General features: G+C 54.2%; 1 protein-coding gene across 4 annotated transcripts in view; it reads left to right on the top strand.

Annotated features, from left to right (window-relative positions):
- Positions 1-505: 505 nt before the first annotated feature.
- NOL4L (nucleolar protein 4 like) overlaps positions 506-19,246 on the top strand; it is a 131,232-nt gene continuing 112,491 nt past the window's right edge. For all 4 annotated transcript variants that reach the window (XM_060277396.1, XM_035121752.2, XM_035121750.2 and 1 more), the window contains exon 1: positions 506-1,136. In XM_060277396.1, the coding sequence (XP_060133379.1) occupies positions 786-1,136 (351 nt within the window). In that variant the 5' untranslated portion in view covers positions 506-785. The remainder of the gene's footprint in view (positions 1,137-19,246) is intronic.

Here is a 19,246-nt window from a genome sequence, read left to right as displayed (position 1 = left end):
ATTCAGCAGCGTCCCCGGGGCGTCTCCCGGCCTCTCCCGCGTCGTCCGGGTCCGCCTCCCCGCCGAGCTGCGCGCCCGGGCGGGCCCGCTTGGCAGCGTGTCCGGCTTTCTCCCGGGCGCCCTCCTCCTCGCTCGGCAGGGTCGGAGCGCCCCCTGTGGCCGCCTCGCTGCCCCCGGGGCGCCCCTCCCTCCCTCCCTGCCCGACCGCCTGCCTGCCTGCCTCCTTCCCCGGCCACCTCGTCGCCGGGCAGCCGCGCCGTCCTTGCCCCAGCGCCGCATCCCGTCCTTGGCCCGCCCGCCCGCTGGCGCGCCCCGCCCCATCTCTCGCCGGCCAGCAGCAGAAGCGCCGGCGGCAGCCCGTCGTTGCGCGCGGCGCCCCGGGCGAGGACGAGCCGAGGCGGCGGCTCTAACAGGTGGGATCCCGCGGCGAGGGGGCGGAGGAGCCAGCGGGCGGGGGCAAAGGAGGAAGGAGCGACGAGACCCAGCCCCAGCCGCCGACACCGACGCCGCCTGCCAGGAGAGCTGGTGCCCGCGCCACAGGAGCGCCTGCTGCCGCCCGAGCCGCCAGTGCCTTCCGAGCGCCGCTGTCCCGGCCGCCGCCTCCGTCCCGCCTGCCTGCTCGCCGCGTCGCCGGCCTCGCCCGCCTGCCCGCCCTCGGGGCTCCTCCTTCCGCGCTCGCCTTGGCCACGCCACGCCAGGCAGGGCGCCGCACTCGGCGCTCGCTCGCGCTCTCCGCCCGGGACAGGGGCTGCTCCGCCGCCGCCACCACCACCAGCCCGCCCGCGATGCCGAAGCCGACCCAGCCGCCGCCGCCGCCGCTCCTGCTGCGGTCGGCCAGCGGCGGCAGCCGCCCCGGGGACAGCGAGCTGGGCCGGCAGTTCCGGGACTGGTGCCTGCGCACCTACGGCGACTCGGCCAAGACCAAGACGGTGACCCGGAGCAAGTACCAGCGCATCGCCGAGGTGCTGCAGGGGGGAGCCGGCGCGGGCGGCGGAGCCGGCGGCGGAGAGAAAGGCAAGTTCCAGTTCTGGGTGCGCTCCAAGGGCTTCCGCCTGGGAAACGGCGCTCGGGAGCCGCCGGCCGCGGCGGCGAAGATGGGTCAAGTGGTGGTCTATGTGCCGGTGAAGACGGGAACGGTTAGTGCGCCCTAAGCCTGTCTGTGCGTCCGTCCATGTGCTGTGTCTGTGTTTTCCCGGGTGGGTGCGATTGGTGTGTGTGTGGGGGTCCGGCACCGCAACGCCCCGGAGGGTATGTGGGTGTGTGCGTGGGAAAGAGGGTGTGTGGATTCCCCGGCCCAGCCTATCCCGGCACCCCCCTGCCCTGTCCTGTCCCGTCCCGTCGCACCCTGTCCCGTGCCGCATGGCCAGGAGGGCGCGCCGGAGCCAGACAGATGCCCGCGCCTCCAGCCGCGCCCCCTCCCGCTGCCTTCCCCTCTCCCTTGGCACAGCAGGAGGTCATTTGGGGGTGGGAGCAAAGTGGGGGCGGCGGCGGCATGGCTCTGCTCTCGCGTCGCCAGCGCTCTCCTCGGAGGGGTCGGGACAGTCCCCTGCTGCCAAGACCTCCCCCCTCTCTCCCTCCCCGCCCCGGGAGGTCATTTTTTGGGGGGGGGAGAGAGCGGAGACGCTGGGGAGGGGGAGGTGCCCTGCCTCCTCCTTCCAGCCCGCCCCCTCCTCCTCCAAATGTCCCACTTCCTCGAGCTCAGCAGGCGCCGGAGCGGGGCGGGGAGCGGGGTCGCCTCTGCGCGGGGCAGCCTCTCTCCCCGCGCCCCTCCCGGCCCAGCCAGCTGCAGCTTCCACCCCCCGCCCTCCACCGCCTTCCTCGTGCCAACGGATTTGGGGCCAAATCGCCCCCTCCTCTGGGCAGGCGCGCGCGCGGGCGGGGAAGCACGATGGAGAAGGGACCCCCACCCAGCCCCTTCCCCGCTGGCCCCTCCTGGCCGGGCGCCCCTCCACCTGCTCCCCCTCGACTGCCTTGTCCTGGGGAGGAGGAGGAGGAGGAGAGGGGATAGTCTTCCCCCTGCCCTCCCCCTTTGCCCCCGAGGGGAGGGGGCCGCCAGGGCAGCGCCGGGCAGGTTGCGGCTGCGCTCGAGGGTCTCCGCTGCTTTCCGCCTGTCCCGCCCGCCGAGGCGCCCTCATTGTTCCAGCCCCTGTCCGGCCGGCCGAGGACGCTGCGCCGCCCGCTCGCCCTCTGGGCCGGCCCGGCCTCCGCACACCCCCTCGGCCTCGCCTCCGTCCCAGCAGGCTGCTGGCCCGGGAAGGCGCAGCCAGCCGAGCCGGCCCAGAGCCCGCATTGTTTCCTTGGCAAAGGCCGGGGCGCTTTCTCCACCCCCCCCCAAAAAAGCACCCCCCCAATTTAAACTTTCCGCCGGCTGTAGCGGGTAGGGTGGGCGGGCGGGGCGGGGCGGGGCAGCCAGGAGCCGCCTCGTGCATTTGGACATTGGCGCCCGTCCCCTCCCTGGGCCGCCCCCGGCCCGTCCGCAACCATCCATCCATCCTCCCTCTGCTCAGCTGGCTGTGCCAGGGTGGGCTTGGGCACGCTGGGAAATAGAGGGGGGGCTCTCTCTCTCTCTCTCTCTCTCTCTCCAGCTCGCGTCTCTCTCCCCCCCCCACCCCGCCCCAGCGAGCCAGCCCGTCCCTTGCACCATCTGCCCAGGAGATTGGGCGCCTGGCAGACAATTGCTCGGAGGTGGCCTTGCTGGAAAAGTGCACTTGTGTGTGCGCGCCTGTCCCCCCCCCCTCTCCCCTCCCCAAGCAAGGAGGCACCAGCTTAGCTCTGCTGCTGCTGCTGCTGAGCTCAAGGGTTGGCAGGGAGAATATTCTCCACGGGGAAGAAAAGTGTCTAGCAGAAGAGGAGGAGGAGGAGGGATTACTTATTTATTTAATATTTCCCCCTCCTTCCTTCTCCAGCGCTCCTCACAGGCTTGCTGCTGCCATCAGGAGGGCACAGGAGGGGTTTTTTTTCCAGGCTAGGGGGAGGATGCCACGAGGGCAGCCCATCTGTGTGAAATGGGGCACGGCTTGCCTCCCATCTGGCCTCCCTGGCTATGGGGGGGGGAGGAGGGCCATTCTCTTTCCCCTTGCCCCCCTTTACTCAAAGAGCAATTTTGGGGGGTGGGGTGGCGGATTTTAGTGTCGGAGCTATATTTGGAGAGGGACGCTGACTCTAGTGTTGCAAACACCTACTGAAAGTACCAGAATCCCATCCCGCCTGCTTGTTTCTTCTCTTTCCTGGTTTGCGCATCCATCCTGCTTTTCTCAAATGATGTGCTTGTTTGGGGGCCCCACGGGGCCTGGGCTGGCTGCTTCCCCAGAGCTTTTGTGTTGTGTTGCACACGCATGTGCGTTCTCTCTCTCTCTCTCTCTCTCTCTCTCTCTCTCTCTCTCTCTCTCTCACCCTTAACCAGTCGCTGTGTGATTTGGGACACCCTGAGGCCCCCAGAGTCTGCCTTGCACAGTGACAAGCAGAAGCCAGGGAAATCCTCTGTGTGTGTGTGTGTGTGTGTGTGTGTGTGTGTGTGGTGAGCCTCTGGGCCCAACATTTCCTTCTCTTTCCTGCGGGACCCACTGCACACCCCGAGGCTTCTCCAAATCAACAAGCCGCATCTTGGCCTCTGAGGTTCAGAGGAGGGACCCAAGGAGCCCCAGTTCAATTCCCAGAGATTGCAGCACCTGCAGGCAGAGGAACGGATGGCTGCGAGGGACGAAGGGAGCCCAAAATGGCTCCAGCCCCCCTGCCATCTGTCTCAAACCCACCTGACCAGTTTTTCTGCTGGCCACATGGCTCCCAACGTCCCCTCTCCCAATATTTGTGTGTGTTTGTTTTTCGCTTGCTTTTGGCTTAGCCTTTACCCTAGTCAGTGGACCTGTAACTATTTTTTTTGCATGCAATTATAAAATCGTTTGCCATGTGCAAAGGAGGTGCCATCTCTTGCCTAGGTAGCTGGCCTGATGGGACTGTCCTGGGACATACCAGTGCATGAGTAGGGAAAGTCAAGGAGCACCCCCCCCATCTTCCTCCCCAGTGTTAGAAATTAGCCAGGCACGTTTGGCAACTGGCACGGGTCCAGTTGTGACCATGGGGAAGTCTCTGGATGCCAGGTTGGCAATTGAACTCTCCATTTGGCTGGGCTCTACAGCTTTCTGAAGCAGGTAAGCAGAAGAGCTTATGTATTGCAATTATAGTCCACCTTTTTCTCCAAGAAGTACATGGTTCACCCCCGCTCCTCAGTTAATCCCTACAACAACCTTGCGAGGTAGGTTAAGAGGCTACGACCCAAGGTCACCTCGTGAGCTTCATAACTTCAATGGGGATTTGAACTCTGATCTCCCAGGTCCTAGTTCAACACTTGAACCACTATTATTTTATTTTATTAAATTTGTATACTACTCTGTGCCCACAGGTCTCACACTACACCCCACTGACTTCCTAGAGTACTTCTGCTATAGGGCAGCTCTATGAATTAAGTAGGTAAATAAATAAATATGGGGAAAGCAAAATGTCACTTAGAGAAGGATCTGAAATACTTTCCTTGAAGCTTGGATTTATTTTATTCTGGATTGTTTTATTTTATGTGCTAATGTGTTGTGAACTGCTTTGAGATTTTGATTCTTTAAGCTATAAAGTGGTGTAGAGCTGAAGTGCAGAATAATAATAATAATAATAATAATAATAATAATAATAATAATAATAATAATAATAGAAGATGTTCTTTGTAAGGGGGGAAATGGTGCCTAGACAGTCAGTTGTGGCCACCGTAGCCTGGGTTTAAAGGTGTCGTTTGGCGATGTGCTTCTATATCTGAGTTTTTAACACCGTTCCTCCCTCTTAAACACTAGGGGAATGCATAGTTCCTGCATTCTCCTGCACAACCCCAAAAGAGAAGAAAAGTAGGGTTCTTGGCGTAGTCACTATTTATTCCAGAAGTGGATTATACCCAAAGGGCTGGATCTGCCCCCCTCCAACTCCAGCCTTTAATGCCCCCCCAACACCTGCCTCCCACCTCTGGGACCTGTCCCCCAAAGCATGAAGTCTTCTTCTAGGGGCTGTTTTCTGCCCTCCCAACCCTATGGCCATTTCCCTGTGTGGACTTCATGGGACCTGCATGAGACAGTCCTAAGAGGAAGCGCGTTTATCCTTTATGATACCACCCTGCGTGCCTGCGTGTTTTGAGAGGAGGAGGTAGATTGACAAGGCCAACGTTAGAGAAATGCATGGAGCAGAGGGCCATTGAAGGCCAGGATGGCTCTGCCCTGCCCTCCACAGCTGGAGGCAGCAATGCTTCCATCAATACCAGTTGGTGGAAACTGCAGGGGGGGGGAAGAGTTGCTTTTGTGCTCGGATCCTGCTTGTGGATTTTCCTTTGGGTTGGCCACGGTGGGAACAGGAGGCTGGGCTAGGCAGGACCCCTTTGGCCTGATACTGCATGCCCTTCTTATTATGGTCTTACGTAATTTCGTTACTATTCCTTCCTTCCTTCCCCCCCCCCAAAGGGCCACCCTCCCCATGTCTTGTGGGTGCTGCCGTTTTTGCAATGCTGCTTGCCTCTGCTTTTCCACCTGGGCCTGGAACTGGGGGGAATGCAAGCAGGCAAAACGCCTTTCCTTTGCAGCAGTATATTCCATATTGTGCTTCTCTTCATAGGCTTTGGCGGGGGTGGCTTCTGACTAAGACGTCTGCCTCTTTCTCCCTGGCTGGGGAGGGGGGCGGCGGTGGTGGCATTCCTCGGTCAGCAGAGCCTCCTTACATCCTGTCCCATCCTCCTCTTGCCAAAAATGTGCAGTGACCTTGCTGGGTGGTTGCTGTGGGGCGCCCCGCTCTGTGACCTGTTGCTCCATCCAGCGTTTGCATTTGCCTTTTGCTTTTTGGGGGGGGGGGCGGGGAGTGAGGGGCGGAGGGGATTAGAGAGGAGAGGAGGCCACCAGCTAGCCAGGGCAAAAAACCGCTGCCGAGATGCTGCTAACTGGGGCAATTAGCTCTGCCAATTAGTAGCGCAAATGCTTCGCAGCCAGTTCCTCTCTCCTCTCCTTCCCACCCCCTGGGGCTTTCTGGAAGTGGGGTGGCACAGTCCCACTGCAGGTTGTGTGTGTGTTTGGAGGGGAGGCACTCTACTCCCTAAAACAGGGGTCCCCAAACTAAGGCCCCTGAGGCCCGGGGGCCGGATGCGGCCCAATCGCCTTTTCAATCCGGCCCGCGGATGGTCTGGGAATCAGCATGTTTTTACATGAGTAGAATGTGTCCTTTTATTTAAAATGCATCTCTGGGTTATTTGTGGGGCCTGCCTGGTGTTTTTACATGAGTAGAATGTGTCATTTTATTTAAAATGCATCTCTGGGTTATTTGTGGGGCAAAGGAATTCATTCATTATTATTTTTTCAAAATATACCGTTAGTCCGGCCCCCCACAAGGTCTGAGGGACAGTGGACTTGGCCCCCTGCTGAAAAAGTTTGCTGATCCCTGCCCTAAAACGTCCTTGGGTTTTGCAGACAAAGAGGTTGGGAATCCAGGCGGGTCCGCTGAGCAGGGAAGGGACCCTCTGCGAGGTCCTGCTCAGTGTCTGCAGGTTGTCGGAGGAAAATCTGAAGTCCAAAGAGATAGCAGAGGAGCGGAAGAATGTGCAAGGGATCCTGGAGGCAGGGATAAGATCTCGCCTCCTCATGACAGCTCTAGCCTTGCTTAGGGGCAGAGAGTGTGTCTGTGCGTCTTCGGTTCCTGCCAAGCCTTGCTCTCGGCTGGGTCTCGGGCTCCTGCTCGCTGGGCCCAACTTTCCCCTCGCCCTCCTCCCCAAGCCCAGTCCTGATCGGCTTCAGGTGGATTGGGACGCTGCTGCTGGCTGCCCGCTGTTCCTCTCCCCCCCTCCCCGTCTCTCTCTTTCTCCTGGCAGAGGGATGGAGGGAGCAGATGGTGCCGTGCTTTTGGAGAGCCGGGGTGGGACAGGCGGCCAGGCCTGCGTCTGGCACTGGAACTTTCTTCATGTCGGTTTTCCAGGCAAAGGTCTTTCTCTCTCGTGTGAGAGCACCAGACAAAGGCCTGGCCTGCTGGATGCTTCTCTTCCCCCCCCCAGCCCCCAGGGAGGGTGTGTGCTTGGTAACTGGTGCAGAGAGGTCCAAGGGAAGCCTCTGGGCCGTCCTGCAAATACACCAGCCCCTCCCAGCCAGGGCTTGGCTTTGGGTGTGTGGCAAAAGGCCGCCTTCCCTTTCGGCCTCCTGTCCTTCCATTTACGCTTCCGTTGGGATTCCTGCATTGCAGGGGGGGTTGGACTACATGACCCTTGGGGTGCCTGCCCACTTTAGAGTTCTTTGAGTCTATGATTTATCGCAGGCATAAGCAAACTCCGGCCCTCCAAATGTTTGGGACTACAGTTCCCACCATCCCTGACCACTGGTCCTGTTAGCTAGGGATGATGGGAATTGTAGTCCCAAACATCTGGGGGCGGGGCGGAGTTTGCCTATGCCTGATTTATTGCATCTATCTAGCGCCTTTTCCTCCCAGGCAGTGGACGTGGTTCTCATTTAATCCCCACAACAACCCTGCGGGGTAGGCTAGGCTCGGAGGCGGTGACCAGCAGCTGAGGTCACCCGGTGAGCTTGAACCCTGCTCTCCTGGGTCGTGGTCTGACACTGCACCACACCTAGGTTTTTTTGTGTGGTCTGGCTGGATCAATGCTGTATTTCAGCCAGTCGGGTCTCGTCTTCAGCTTGTCATGCTTACAGAACACAGGCCAGCCTAGCAGGAGAGATTCGCATCTCTGTCCGGCTGCGGCGCAGACTCTTGGGGTGAGTCAAAACTGCGCTGCGAGATGGGCCTTGATTTACGATGGGCTTCTTGGACTTCAGGGCTTGAGAGTTCCTGTCGTTTGTTGCTGGCTCTGGTTTTCCTGCTTCCAGAGCTCTCTGTGGACGCCCCGGAGGCTCAGCCCTGTCGATGGATACTCGCCAGGGTGGCTATGCCCTCTCGCCACAGAGGGAGGCCGCAATGCTTCTGCATGCCAGCAGCTGGAAAGAAGAGGGAGGGAGGGAGGGAGAAAGGGTTCTTGTATTCGAATCTTGCTTGGGAGTTTCCCACAATAGGCATCAGGTTGGACTCTGCGAGAACAGGGATGCTGGGCAGGATGGGCCACTGGCCTGATCCAGTGGACTCTTCTTGTGTTCAGTGACAGCTGACGCATGGTCACCTACCACGGGTGCCTTAGTTGAGATTCCTGCATTACAGGGGGTTGGACTAGATGACCCTCGGGGTCCCTTCCAGCTCTACGATTTGGTGATTCTAAAGATCCATTTGGGGTGGGGGGGCTGGAGAAGGGGAGACTATAAGTCAGTGGAGAGCTGCAAGAATCCCTAAATTACGCATAGTCTATGCCTCCGGGCACAGAGGCAGGCTTATCTGGCACAATCTTGGAGGCCCTCCTTCTGTTCTTCTGGGGGCTTAAGTGCTGCTTGCTGCTTTCCCATGATAGGCACCTGGTAGGGTGCCAGGAGGGCAGGGTAGTGACCTGGTCCAGCAGGGTCATATGGTGTCCTGGTGGAACCTCCGGTGCCAGAGGCAGTCTACCTCCCTTTGCCGGTTCTTAGGCTCAGGTTACATCCTTAGAGAGCCTCCAGCGCCAGAGGCAGTCTACCATGCCTTGTAGGTTCTCAGGCTCCTGTTGCCATGCTGAACCCTAGTCAGCAGTTGCTTTGCAGCAGGGTGTTTGTTGAGGGTGGGGTGCAAGGTGGGATCCTCTCCCAACTGCCCTGCAAACTGGACTTTAAAAAAAGATAAGGGAAAGCTGCACGCCTCTTTTCAGCAACAGGATTAGCAGCTGAAGGCCCCAAGCACAAATCCAGCCCATTGACAAGGATCTACTGGGGTGGAATATGATATTCCGGTCCACATTAATGCAAAGCGCAGATTGGGGTTCGGGGTGGTGGTGGAAGAGGACCCCTGTGGATGTTATTTTGAGTCTTGTGGCTGTGCTGCTGTTTTCTGAAGCCATGCCTCTGCTTGCACTGCCCTCCCCGCCCCCATCAAAAAGCACCACAACTGTCTCTATTACCCTTTTCATGGAATCGTGGAGTTCGAAGGGGCCCCCCAAGGGTCCTCTAGTCCAACCCCCTGCAATTTCTGCAATGAGGTCACAAATGGCTGTGCTATCTGGACAGATGGGACACTTCAGAACACCTGGAGGCAACACCAGGTTGGCAAAGACGCATTTCCTGGATTAATTGCTCCAAAAATCAATGGAGCAATCAACAGGCTTCTTAGAAGCAATTATAATTGCTTACAATGCAAGTACTTGAAATCCATGGGCGGCAACCACCCTGGTTCTCTCACCCAGGAGAATACCTTTTCTGTTACGAAGCTTTGGAAGTTGCCTGAGAGATGCCAGACTGAGAGATGTCCATCTCACCCAGCTTTCGCCAACCTGGTGCCCTCCAGATTTTGCACTACAACTGCCAGCAGCTCCAGCCAGCACAGATGGAGGGTGACAGGGTTGAACCCTAGACCTTCTGCATGCCAAGCAGATGTTCTCCATTGAGCAACAATTCCTCCCGTGACATGTGCATGTATCTGCTAAGGAACAAAAGAAAGAATGCTTGTTTCTTTCAGAGCCAGCGTTTTATTCATATGCAAATAGATGCAGATCCAATCAATTCAATTTGTTAAGATAATATTAATTGGCTAAGATTTCTTTTCATCTTGTGACCTCCCTAGACTGACTCTCTGTCTTCTGCGCTCTTGTAGTTGTCCTGTAGGATTTGGCGTCCTAAGAACTTTGCTTGTTTTGAGAGAAATCAAGTTCCTAGTCCTCATGGGGCAGCCTTTCCCAACCAAGTGCTCTCTAGGTTGCTCAATGGCCACACTGGCTAGGACTGATAAGAATTGGGAGGCCTAAACTCAGGAGGGTACCAGGTTGCAGGAAGGCTGAACGGAGAGACACCTTTGAATGTTGGAAGATTGGGGACAGATAAAAGAAAGATAAAAGATGGCTTTAAAAGAGCATTAGAGCCAGCAGGTTTTTTTTTTTTACGTTTGTATGTGTTTCTGCTGGCTGTGGCTGATGGGAGATGTAGTCTCATCTGCAATATCACCTCACACCTTATATACCCAGCTGATCACTGCAGTCTGTGGGAGAGGGCGTTCTGCAAATACAGTACCAGCTTTGTCAGGAGAATCCTTCTACAGGTACGGGGTCTTTAGAGTGGTGGCCCCTACTTTTGGGAATCCCCTCCTTTTGAATAATATTAGAAAGGCTCTGTCTGTGCGGCGGAAGACTTTCCTCTTTCAGCAAGCTGTTAAAGTTGAGGTATTTCCAGGACTGCATCTGCACTGGAATCATTTTTGAGAAGTTTTCAATTCCAATTTTAATTTAAATTATCCCTTGCTTGCCCTTCCGAGCTCCTTTGTCGGGGAGATTTAAACAGAATGCAGGAAATAAAATAAATCGCAAATGGCTCAAAGTGTCTGGAAGGCACAGGGTTGGTGAAGTCTTCCCTGGTGTAAGGGGCGAGAAATGGATCTCGCCTTTCATAGAGCTGGAAGAGGGACCCCCAAGGGTCATCTAATCCAGCCCCCTGCAATGCAGGGATCTTTTGCCCATTTGGGGGCTTGAACCCAAGGGATAAAGAGTCTCATGCTGTATTGGCTGAGCCATCCCATTCGGAATAACTCTGGGCATCATTTGGTTCCCGTCTGCAAAGTGGAGGTGATAAACTTTGGCTTACCTTACAAGGTTCCTGCAAGCATTGCCTAGATCAGGGTCGGCAACCTGCGGCCCATGGGCCACAAGCAGCCCACAGGGGTCGTTTAATTGGCCCACGAGCCGCCCCCGAACCGAGCTGCTCGCTTGGCGAGTCTCCGCGCACTGCGCTCAACCGACACAGCACAGAGCGGGGACTTGCTTTCGTGGCACCGGAAGTCGTGTCTACGTAGTCGCGAGTGAATCTCCGCTGGAGTGAAACAGCCCAGGCGAGGTTTGAGCATTTCAGAATTCTGCCGAGTGTTTCTTCAGCCTTCTCTCGTGGTTCCTGCGTCTGCCCCATCCTTTTCCCTTGAGACAAATGCCCTGCGTGGAAGGCGAGCTCCCACATGTGCGGGAGAGAGATAGAGAGAGATCTTCGCTGTGCTATTTTTGCAATTAGCTCGGTTAGAAGCCACACTGGCAGGGTGGGTGGAATTAAGGATACAAAATGGCCTTTCCTCCATCATTTGCACATAAGAGCTGACACAACAGAAGTCTGTGAAATTATGCATGACGTGGGGATAGCATGAGAACTTGTGGACATCCAGGAAAGCTGAATGTTGGAAGATTCAGGACAGGTTAAACTATGGAACTCCCTCCCACAGGAGGCAGTGATGGTCACCAAAACGGATGGCTTTGAAAGGGGATTGGACATGTTCATGGAGGAGAGGGTTAGGGGTGGCTACTAGCCGGGGTGGCTATGCTCTGCAGCATTGCTTCTGAGCACCACCTCCTGGAAACCACAAGAAGGGGAAAGTTGCTCTTGTGCTCACATCCTGTTTGCAGGTTTCCCAGGGTGTCCATTGATGGGCCATTGGCCTGATCCAGCCGGGCTGTTCTTATGTTCTTACTTCTTGAGTGCGAGCAGAGTGCAAGTAGTGCCGGAACTGGGGCGCAAAATGGAAAAGATCCATTTGGGGACGCCAAAATTTGGGCTCTTCATATTGCGAAAGATGACCAAAGTCTTGCCCCCGGTGAAAGTGCTGGGTTGTTGCGGGGAGATGGCTGGTGTTAAGGATATGAAATGCCCTTTCACTGATTATCTGAACATAAGGATTCCTCGTGCATGGTCAAACTTAACCGCCAGTCCAAATCTGCACCAGTAGGAGGTTCACACGAAGGTGGAAACGTCCATTGTTCCTGGTCCGAGCGAAAGAACATTAGGTGACGAGTTTCTAGCTCTTGTGCTTTCCCGGCCTCCTTACTGAATCTTTCCTTAATAGGCATTCACTCTGAGTGCGTGTTTCCAAATCCTGTAATGTAGGCTAGACTGAAAGGCGGTGACTGGTCGAAGGTCACCCAGTGAGTTTCTTGGCCGAGCGGCGATTTGAACCCTGGTCTCCCAGGTCACACAATCCAACACTCCAATCGTTACACCACAACAGCAAGCCCAGTTATTACTGCTTTTCCTATTTATACTTCACTCATCTGGCTGAGTTTCCCCAGCCACTCTGGGTGGCTACAGCATATATTAAAAACACAGTAAAATGTCAAACATTAAGAACTCCCCAATACAGGGCTGCCTTCAGGTGTCTTCTAAAAGACGTGTAGTTGTTTATCTCCTTGACATCTTATGGGAGGGCATTCCACAGGGAGGGTGCCACTACCGAGAAGGCCCTCTGCCTGGTTCCCTGTAACCTCACTTCTCACACAGTTAGGAAACTGCCAGAAAAGCCCTCTGTGATGGACAGCCTCGGTGTCCAGGCTGAACAAGGGGGGTGGAGACGGTCCTTCAGGTATACTGGGCCAAGGCCATTTAGGGCTTTAAAGGTCATCACCAACACTTTGAATTGTGCTCGGAAATGTACTGGGAGCCAGGACTGGTGTTTTATGGTCTTAGCGGCTGCTCCCAGACACCAGTCGAGCTGCTGCATTCTGGATTAGTTGTATAAACCTAAAAGTCACCAAGCCATTTGAGATTGATAAACATAAAACCATAATAAAAAATAAAGCAAACATAAATTATTCCATTAAATTTGTATACTGTGCCGCCCTTCATCCATAGACCTCAGGGCGGTTTGCAACATAGAAGTACAAGATAAAAAACACAAAATGCATAATAAAAACTCCAAATGCAACTAAATGATTTGCACCAGCCTTCTCCCCAACCAGTTGCCCTTCCAGATGTTTTGGACCACAGCTCCCATCATCAGCATTTGTAGTCCAAAACTTCTGGAGGCGTACTTGGTTGGGGAGAAGGAAGACCCAGACCACGTTTGAAGATGTGCTTCCTGGCTGTTGCCGTAAAGAACCTGCCTCTCACTTGAGCTGATGTGCCCAGGTCTTTGCATCTGTAAAGTGAAATCTCTTTTCTGTTTGTTTCCTCCCACCCATCAGGGTTTATTAAAACCTGTCATCATCTTTCTCCCCACCGAAATAAAAGAGCTAGGAGGGCCAGTTGTGAAGCCATCCTTTGTAGGAAAAGGCTCTGTTCCCCACACTATCCTTGCGCTTGCTGTCTGTTGTGACTCTTTTTGATGTGTGTTGACTAGGAAAGCAGCGCATACCAGATTCTAGAGGCTGATGCACAATAGACTTCTGTCTCGACATCCTAATGATGGTTTCAGCCGGAGCACAGCTCAGGTCTCTGTGTGAATCCGGGAGCAGCAGAGAGATCATAGATCAGGAGGAGACTCCGCCCCAGTGTCTTGTCCTTCCCCTCTCCTTTTTCCTTCTGCTTGAAAAAAGAAGTGGCTCTGCCAGTTGCTTCGGGTAGCAAAATGTCTGGGGTGGCTTTAAAAGAGGACTTGGGGGGCTAAGGCTAGCAGTTGCTACTGTCTTCTGCTTTCATGGTGGCAGGCAGTGTTTCTCTCAATGCCAGTTGCTGGGAGTCAGAAGGGAGGAGAATTGCTGCAGCTGCTGCTATTGCTTCACTCAGCTCCTGCATGGGGGCTCCCATTGGACTTTCTGGTCGGCCACTGTGAGAACAGGATGCTGGACTCGATGGGCCGCTGGCCTGATCCAGCAGGCGCTTGTGGTTTTGGGGTTGGCACCAGCTTCCTTGTTCTAAGGTGGCGGAGGAATCTTGTTGCGAGCCACCCTGTGGTTTTCAAACCAAGGGGGGCAATTAATTAATTAATTACTATTTAATCAATAAATTGAATTAAATAAATCGATCCCCTGCGATGGAGGAGTCACAGCTAGAGAACCCCGACAGAACGGACGCACAACCTCTGTTCAGAAACCTCCGACGAAGGAGGGTCCCTCGCCTTTCGAGGGGGCTTCAGTTTCAGTGAAAGTTCTTCCTGACGTTTAGTCAGAATCTCCTTTCCTGCCATTTGAACCCAGCTGTTTGGGTCCTGCCCTCTGGAGCAGCAGAAAACAAGCTTGCTCCATCTTCTCCGCCAGGCCCACCTGCCCCAGATTGGACCACCGCTATGCAAACCGCAGCAAAGAGCCGCGGGGATTGGATTCTGCCCTAAAACCAAGCCTGCCTCCTCGCTGCTTCCTTTGTCTAGCTTTCCTGCGGCCTCCCTCTCCTCCTCCACCTCCTCCTCTGATGCTGTGAGCATCGCTCCCTTTGTTGCTTAGAAGATGCCAGGGATGGGCAGCAGTGCCATTCGGCACCCCCCACCCCGATGCTCTGCAGCGAGGCTGCCTCCCCCAAGCTCTCTCTTTGTGCAGAAATGCTTTTAAGGCCCTTTATTATTTCCACCTCCTCTTCTCCCAAGACCCATGGGACATCTTCCTCCACCGGAAGTGCACGGCTTTGCATTGGGGATTTTAGCCAGCCGCCTAGCTGAACCATCCCTTGCTCTGCCGGCTCTTTACCTGCGCAAGTATTTCTCTCTGCTCCAGCAGAAGCCCTGGAGCTTGTGGCGGGTATTAAAGGTCAGTGTGGGCTGGGAAGCACAGACCTGTCTCTTAGCAACCGGGTCCTTCCTCCGAGCTGGACAGGGAGGAGCATCATCCCTTAAACGCTGCTGCTGCACCAGGAAAAAACCCACAGTGATGTGCAGAGGAGGCGGGTGGAAGGATCAGGCCAGGATCTCTCCCCCCTCCCCACCTCCTGCTTTTCAGGCACTTAAGAAAGCTCAGTGCCGTCCTAATCAAAGCTGCCCTTTAATTGCTTCTCTCTCCTGCCTGGGCTGCCTCTTCCAAGGTAAACAGATAGGCCATCGCTGCTCTGGTGCTGCCTGCATCTTCCCAAAAAGCGCCTCTTTTGGGGTCCTCCTCTGACCTCTCCCACTCCTTTGCATGCACGCATGCACATGCAGCTGCCCCTTTCAGCCTCTTTGCAAGCCCGAAAGCTGTTTCCTCTGCTTGGGGAGCAGGGAGGCGGGGGCGCTTCGACTCCAGAAAACAAGGTCTTCATTTTGAAACCTTGGACACCTCCAATTCCTCTCCCTGCCCAATCCCTCACTTTGTTCCTCCAATTAATAACTCTGCAATTGGTCCCACAGGAGCCTCGGCTTCTGTTTGCGTAGAAGTGGAACCTGTTGGTTGCCGACTTCCCCCTCCTCGCCCCTGAATGGGGGTGGGAGGGAGCAGGGCAGATGGCTGAAAGTCTCCACTGCCTTTTCACACCGGCCTCTTCCCCCAAACTGTGCGCCTCGCTTTCTTCCAGCAAAGTTTTGCTGCTCCTAAACATTTGTTCAGTTAAATGATCTACATGAAGAGGCAGGTCGTAGTTCACTGATAGAGCATCTCCTTTGCAAGTAGAAGTTCCCGGGGTCAGTCCTTGGCAACCTTTCCAGGTGGGGTTGCGAGGGACTCTGAAACTGTGGATAGCTGCTGCTGCTGCCAGTTTGTGTTGAAGACAATATTGAACAACATGGACTCTGGCAACGTCCTGAGTGCCAGGACCTGGTAGTTGACTTAGGTCTCTCTCCCAAGAAGAGCTTTTTAAGCTTGAACTGCAGATTTTGTCAGGTTACCATGTTCATTCTGTCTCCGTTTCTGTGAAAACCACCACATTTTTAATGTAGAGAAGAACATAACAGAAAAAGAGCCTGCTGAATTGCATACCCTCCAATATTTCTCCCATGAAAATAGGGACATCCTGGGGCGAAACTAGGCCTTGTTTCACCCGAATTTAAATCCCAGTTTGGCACCCTCCCCATGTACATTGGTGTACACACAGGCTGGGAACCTCAATGGTGCCCCCCCTGGAGGCTTTCCCCGGGGCAAAAAAACCTGGCTAGCCCCCTCACCCCGCAGCTATGGCTCTGATCCTATTGGACCACCTAACTCAGCATCCTGTTCTCCATGTCCCACTCAGGATCCCCAGCCACTGGGATTCAGAGTTACACGCCTTCTGATCCTGGTGGAGCAGCATGCAACCAACCTCACCAGTAGCCATTGACTGAGGTTATTCTCTGCACCAGGCATCCCCAAACTTCGGCCCTCCAGATGTTTTGCACTACAATTCCCATCTCCCCCGACCACTGGTCCTGTTAGCTAGGGATCATGGGAGTTGTAGGCCAAAACATCTGGAGGGCCGCAGTTTGGGGGTGCCTGCTCTGCACCATGCATTTAAAGCAGGGGTCCCCAGACTACGGCCTGGGGGCCACATACGGCCCCCGAGGCTCTTTTATGCGGCCCCCGGGACCCCCGCCGTCCGCTGCCGCCGTCCGCTCTTACTGGCGCAGTGCGGTGCGGCTGCCGACTTCCGACCCGGAAAAGCAACGGAAAAGCTTGTGTGCATGCGCAAGCGTCATTTCCAGTGTACTTCCGGGTCGGAGGAGGCTTCTGCACATGCGCACAAGCTATGGTTGGGAGTGTGCCAGAAACAGCGTTTGCGCATGGGTGCGCACAGCCGCGCGTGCTCCTCCACCCTCCGGCCCATCACGCAATTGGCGCAGCGGGCATCCGGCTCAAAGCTGGGTAAGTTTGGGGACCCCTGATTTAAAGCTATGTTGTACCACTTTAAACGGTCATGGCTTTCCCCAAAGAATCCTGGGAACTGTAGTTTGTTTATAAAAAAAAAACATTTCCCCACTGTGATTCAATTTAGTGCTGCTGCTTATAACATACATTTATGCCATTAAAACCGTGTAAAAATCTAAAATCGGAGATCAGCTTATACAGGCAGGTATTTTCTTAATTGCCTGCGTAGGTTTGGTGGCAGCGTTAGAAACTCAGATATATAAGCTAATCTCCAAATGGCACCTAGCTTACGGTTGCCACAATGGAATGGCTAGGCGCCATTTTTTTGCAGTGGGATTTATTATTTTTAATTTCATTTGTATGCTGATTTATATTTTAAAGAAAAAAATCTCAGCTTAGCATACGACACATTTAAAAACATCGAATAAAACAATTCAGAATAAAATAAATTCAGGCTTCATGGAAAATATTTCAGATCCTTCTTTAAGTGACATTTTGCTTTCCCAATATTATTTACCTACTTAACTTAAATGTCTACCGCACAGCAGAAGTACTCTAGGAAGCCAGGGTGGTTGAAGTGGTTCGAGTGTTGGACTAGGACCTGCAAGATCAGGATTCAAATCCCCATTCAAGTCAGGAAGTTCACTGGGTGACCTTGGAGTCAGTCGCAACCTCTTAATGGACCTCACAGGGACGTCATGGGGAATAACGGAGGAGGGGAATGAATGAATGAATGAATTTATTAATACGGTCACAGACCAGCATCGGGGGATGAACCATGTACTCCTTGGAGAAAAAAAGTGGGATATAAATGCAATAAATAAGTTATTCTGCTTACCTGCTTAAGAAACCTGGAGAGGCCAGCCAGATGGAGATGTCAGTTGCCAACTTGGCACCCAGGGATCTCCAGTGGTCGCCATTGGACCCTCACCAGTTGCAAAACGCGCCTGGCACCTGGCTAATTTCTAACGTTGCTTGAAAATAAGTTTTCGGCAGACATCTAAAGGTCAAAGCAGAAGGCGCCTGCTGAATCTCTACTGGCGGAGCATATTCCACAGGGCTGGGTTTCTTGTTGATGTCAGACGAGCCTCACCAACTCAGGGGATGACTAATGGTGCTTCTGCAGATGAGCTCAGAGATCGAGCTGGGATAGAAAGGTTCAGGCCGTCCCTGAGGTACTTGGACCAAAGTTGTTCAGAAGTTTGTAGATGAATATAAGGACCTTGAGCCTGGCTTGGCAGGAAGTGGGCAGTCAGTGCAGGTGTTATAACCATGACCGCTTCATATAGATGTTCAATGGCACTGGGGAGAGGGTAGTACCCTGCTATACCCTGCAGTGCAATTGCCAGGGGCCTGAGGAGCATTTATCCAGTGCTTCTCTCTGAAAGCGGACCTGGTGGAAAGAACAGAACCAGCACAATATGGTGGTTCTGATGTCCATCCAACTGAGTCGGTTCCGGAGGATACCATGGCCATGGCACAAAAATCTGCTGAGAGATCAAGCAGAAGTAACGGGGCACTTTTCCTTCTCTTTCCTCATCAGGGTGACTAAGACTGAGTTGGTTCTGAAACTGAGTCTGAACCCAGATTGGTGTGGATCTAGATAATTAGTCACACCCAAGAATACCAGTTCAGGGTGCTGAGTGCTGTTAGGAGACCCCTATACCTCTCTCGGAGCTAAAATTTCCAGAGAGTTTTAATTGCTCTTCCCAGGAATCTCTGGGAACTGTAGCTCTGTGAGGGTGCCAGGTGGGTCTCCCAACAGCCCTTAGGACCCTTGACAAACTACAGTTCCCAGGATTCCGGGGGGGATGGGGAGCCATGGCTGTTTAAAGAGGTATGATACTGCTTTAAGTATTGCGCAGATGAGGTCAGAATTGAAAGAACTGCTGCCATCGTTGCTGAGGAACAGACCTGGTAGGTTTAGGTAGCAGAATTTATGGGTTGGCTTTGCTCGTCCTAGAAAGTGGCTTTCATTGGCTTCTGCTAATAGAGCTGTGAGCCAATTAAAGATTTTTCATCAACTAAGTCGCTGGCCTTCAAATGATTAATCGATGAATTTAGAATGTATGCACTGGAAAGTAGCGGTGAAGGTGAGGAAGCATTTTTGTTCTTTTAAGATTCGCAGCAGGTCGGTTCCTGTTGTTTTGCTGACAAATGCAAGAGTTCCCTTGGAATACGCTGAATCCATTTACTCCTGGCCCAGCAACAAAGTCAAGCTACCCTCTCTCAGAGGATGAACTACAATTTAGCCTGATTTCCCCTCTCATGCCAATGAGGTTGCAGCTTGGGCCAGACCTCCCTGGATTGCCACCCTCACCCCCCAAAAGTGTACCCAGTGTGCCCACCAGGTTGCAAACCACTTCCTGGTTGCTTTTTAGGAAGTGTGTGGGAAATGTTGATTCTTGGGGAGCTGGCGTGGCCTTTTCCCTTGGTGTGTGATTTTTAGCTGCTGCATGGCAAGCAGAAACACAGCAGATGCGGCTTTCTCCATTAGGGCCCTTCGGTGAGGAGAATCTATACCTGTTGACTTTCTGCCTGCCTTGCACATGTTAAAGGCAGGAATTAAAAAAACGTAGCAACCCCAGACAAAAGCTTCATTTATCTCCATGGGACTAATCAAGGGTAAGTGCTTTTGGGATGGCAGATCTTCCATATCCCTGAGGTTTAATAATAGCCGCCTGCCTCCTGGTGGGTGCA

This window comes from Zootoca vivipara, chromosome 7, assembly GCF_963506605.1.
Source record: "Zootoca vivipara chromosome 7, rZooViv1.1, whole genome shotgun sequence".
Classification (NCBI taxonomy): domain Eukaryota; kingdom Metazoa; phylum Chordata; class Lepidosauria; order Squamata; family Lacertidae; genus Zootoca; species Zootoca vivipara.
This window is presented reverse-complemented; position numbering and strand designations above follow the sequence as displayed.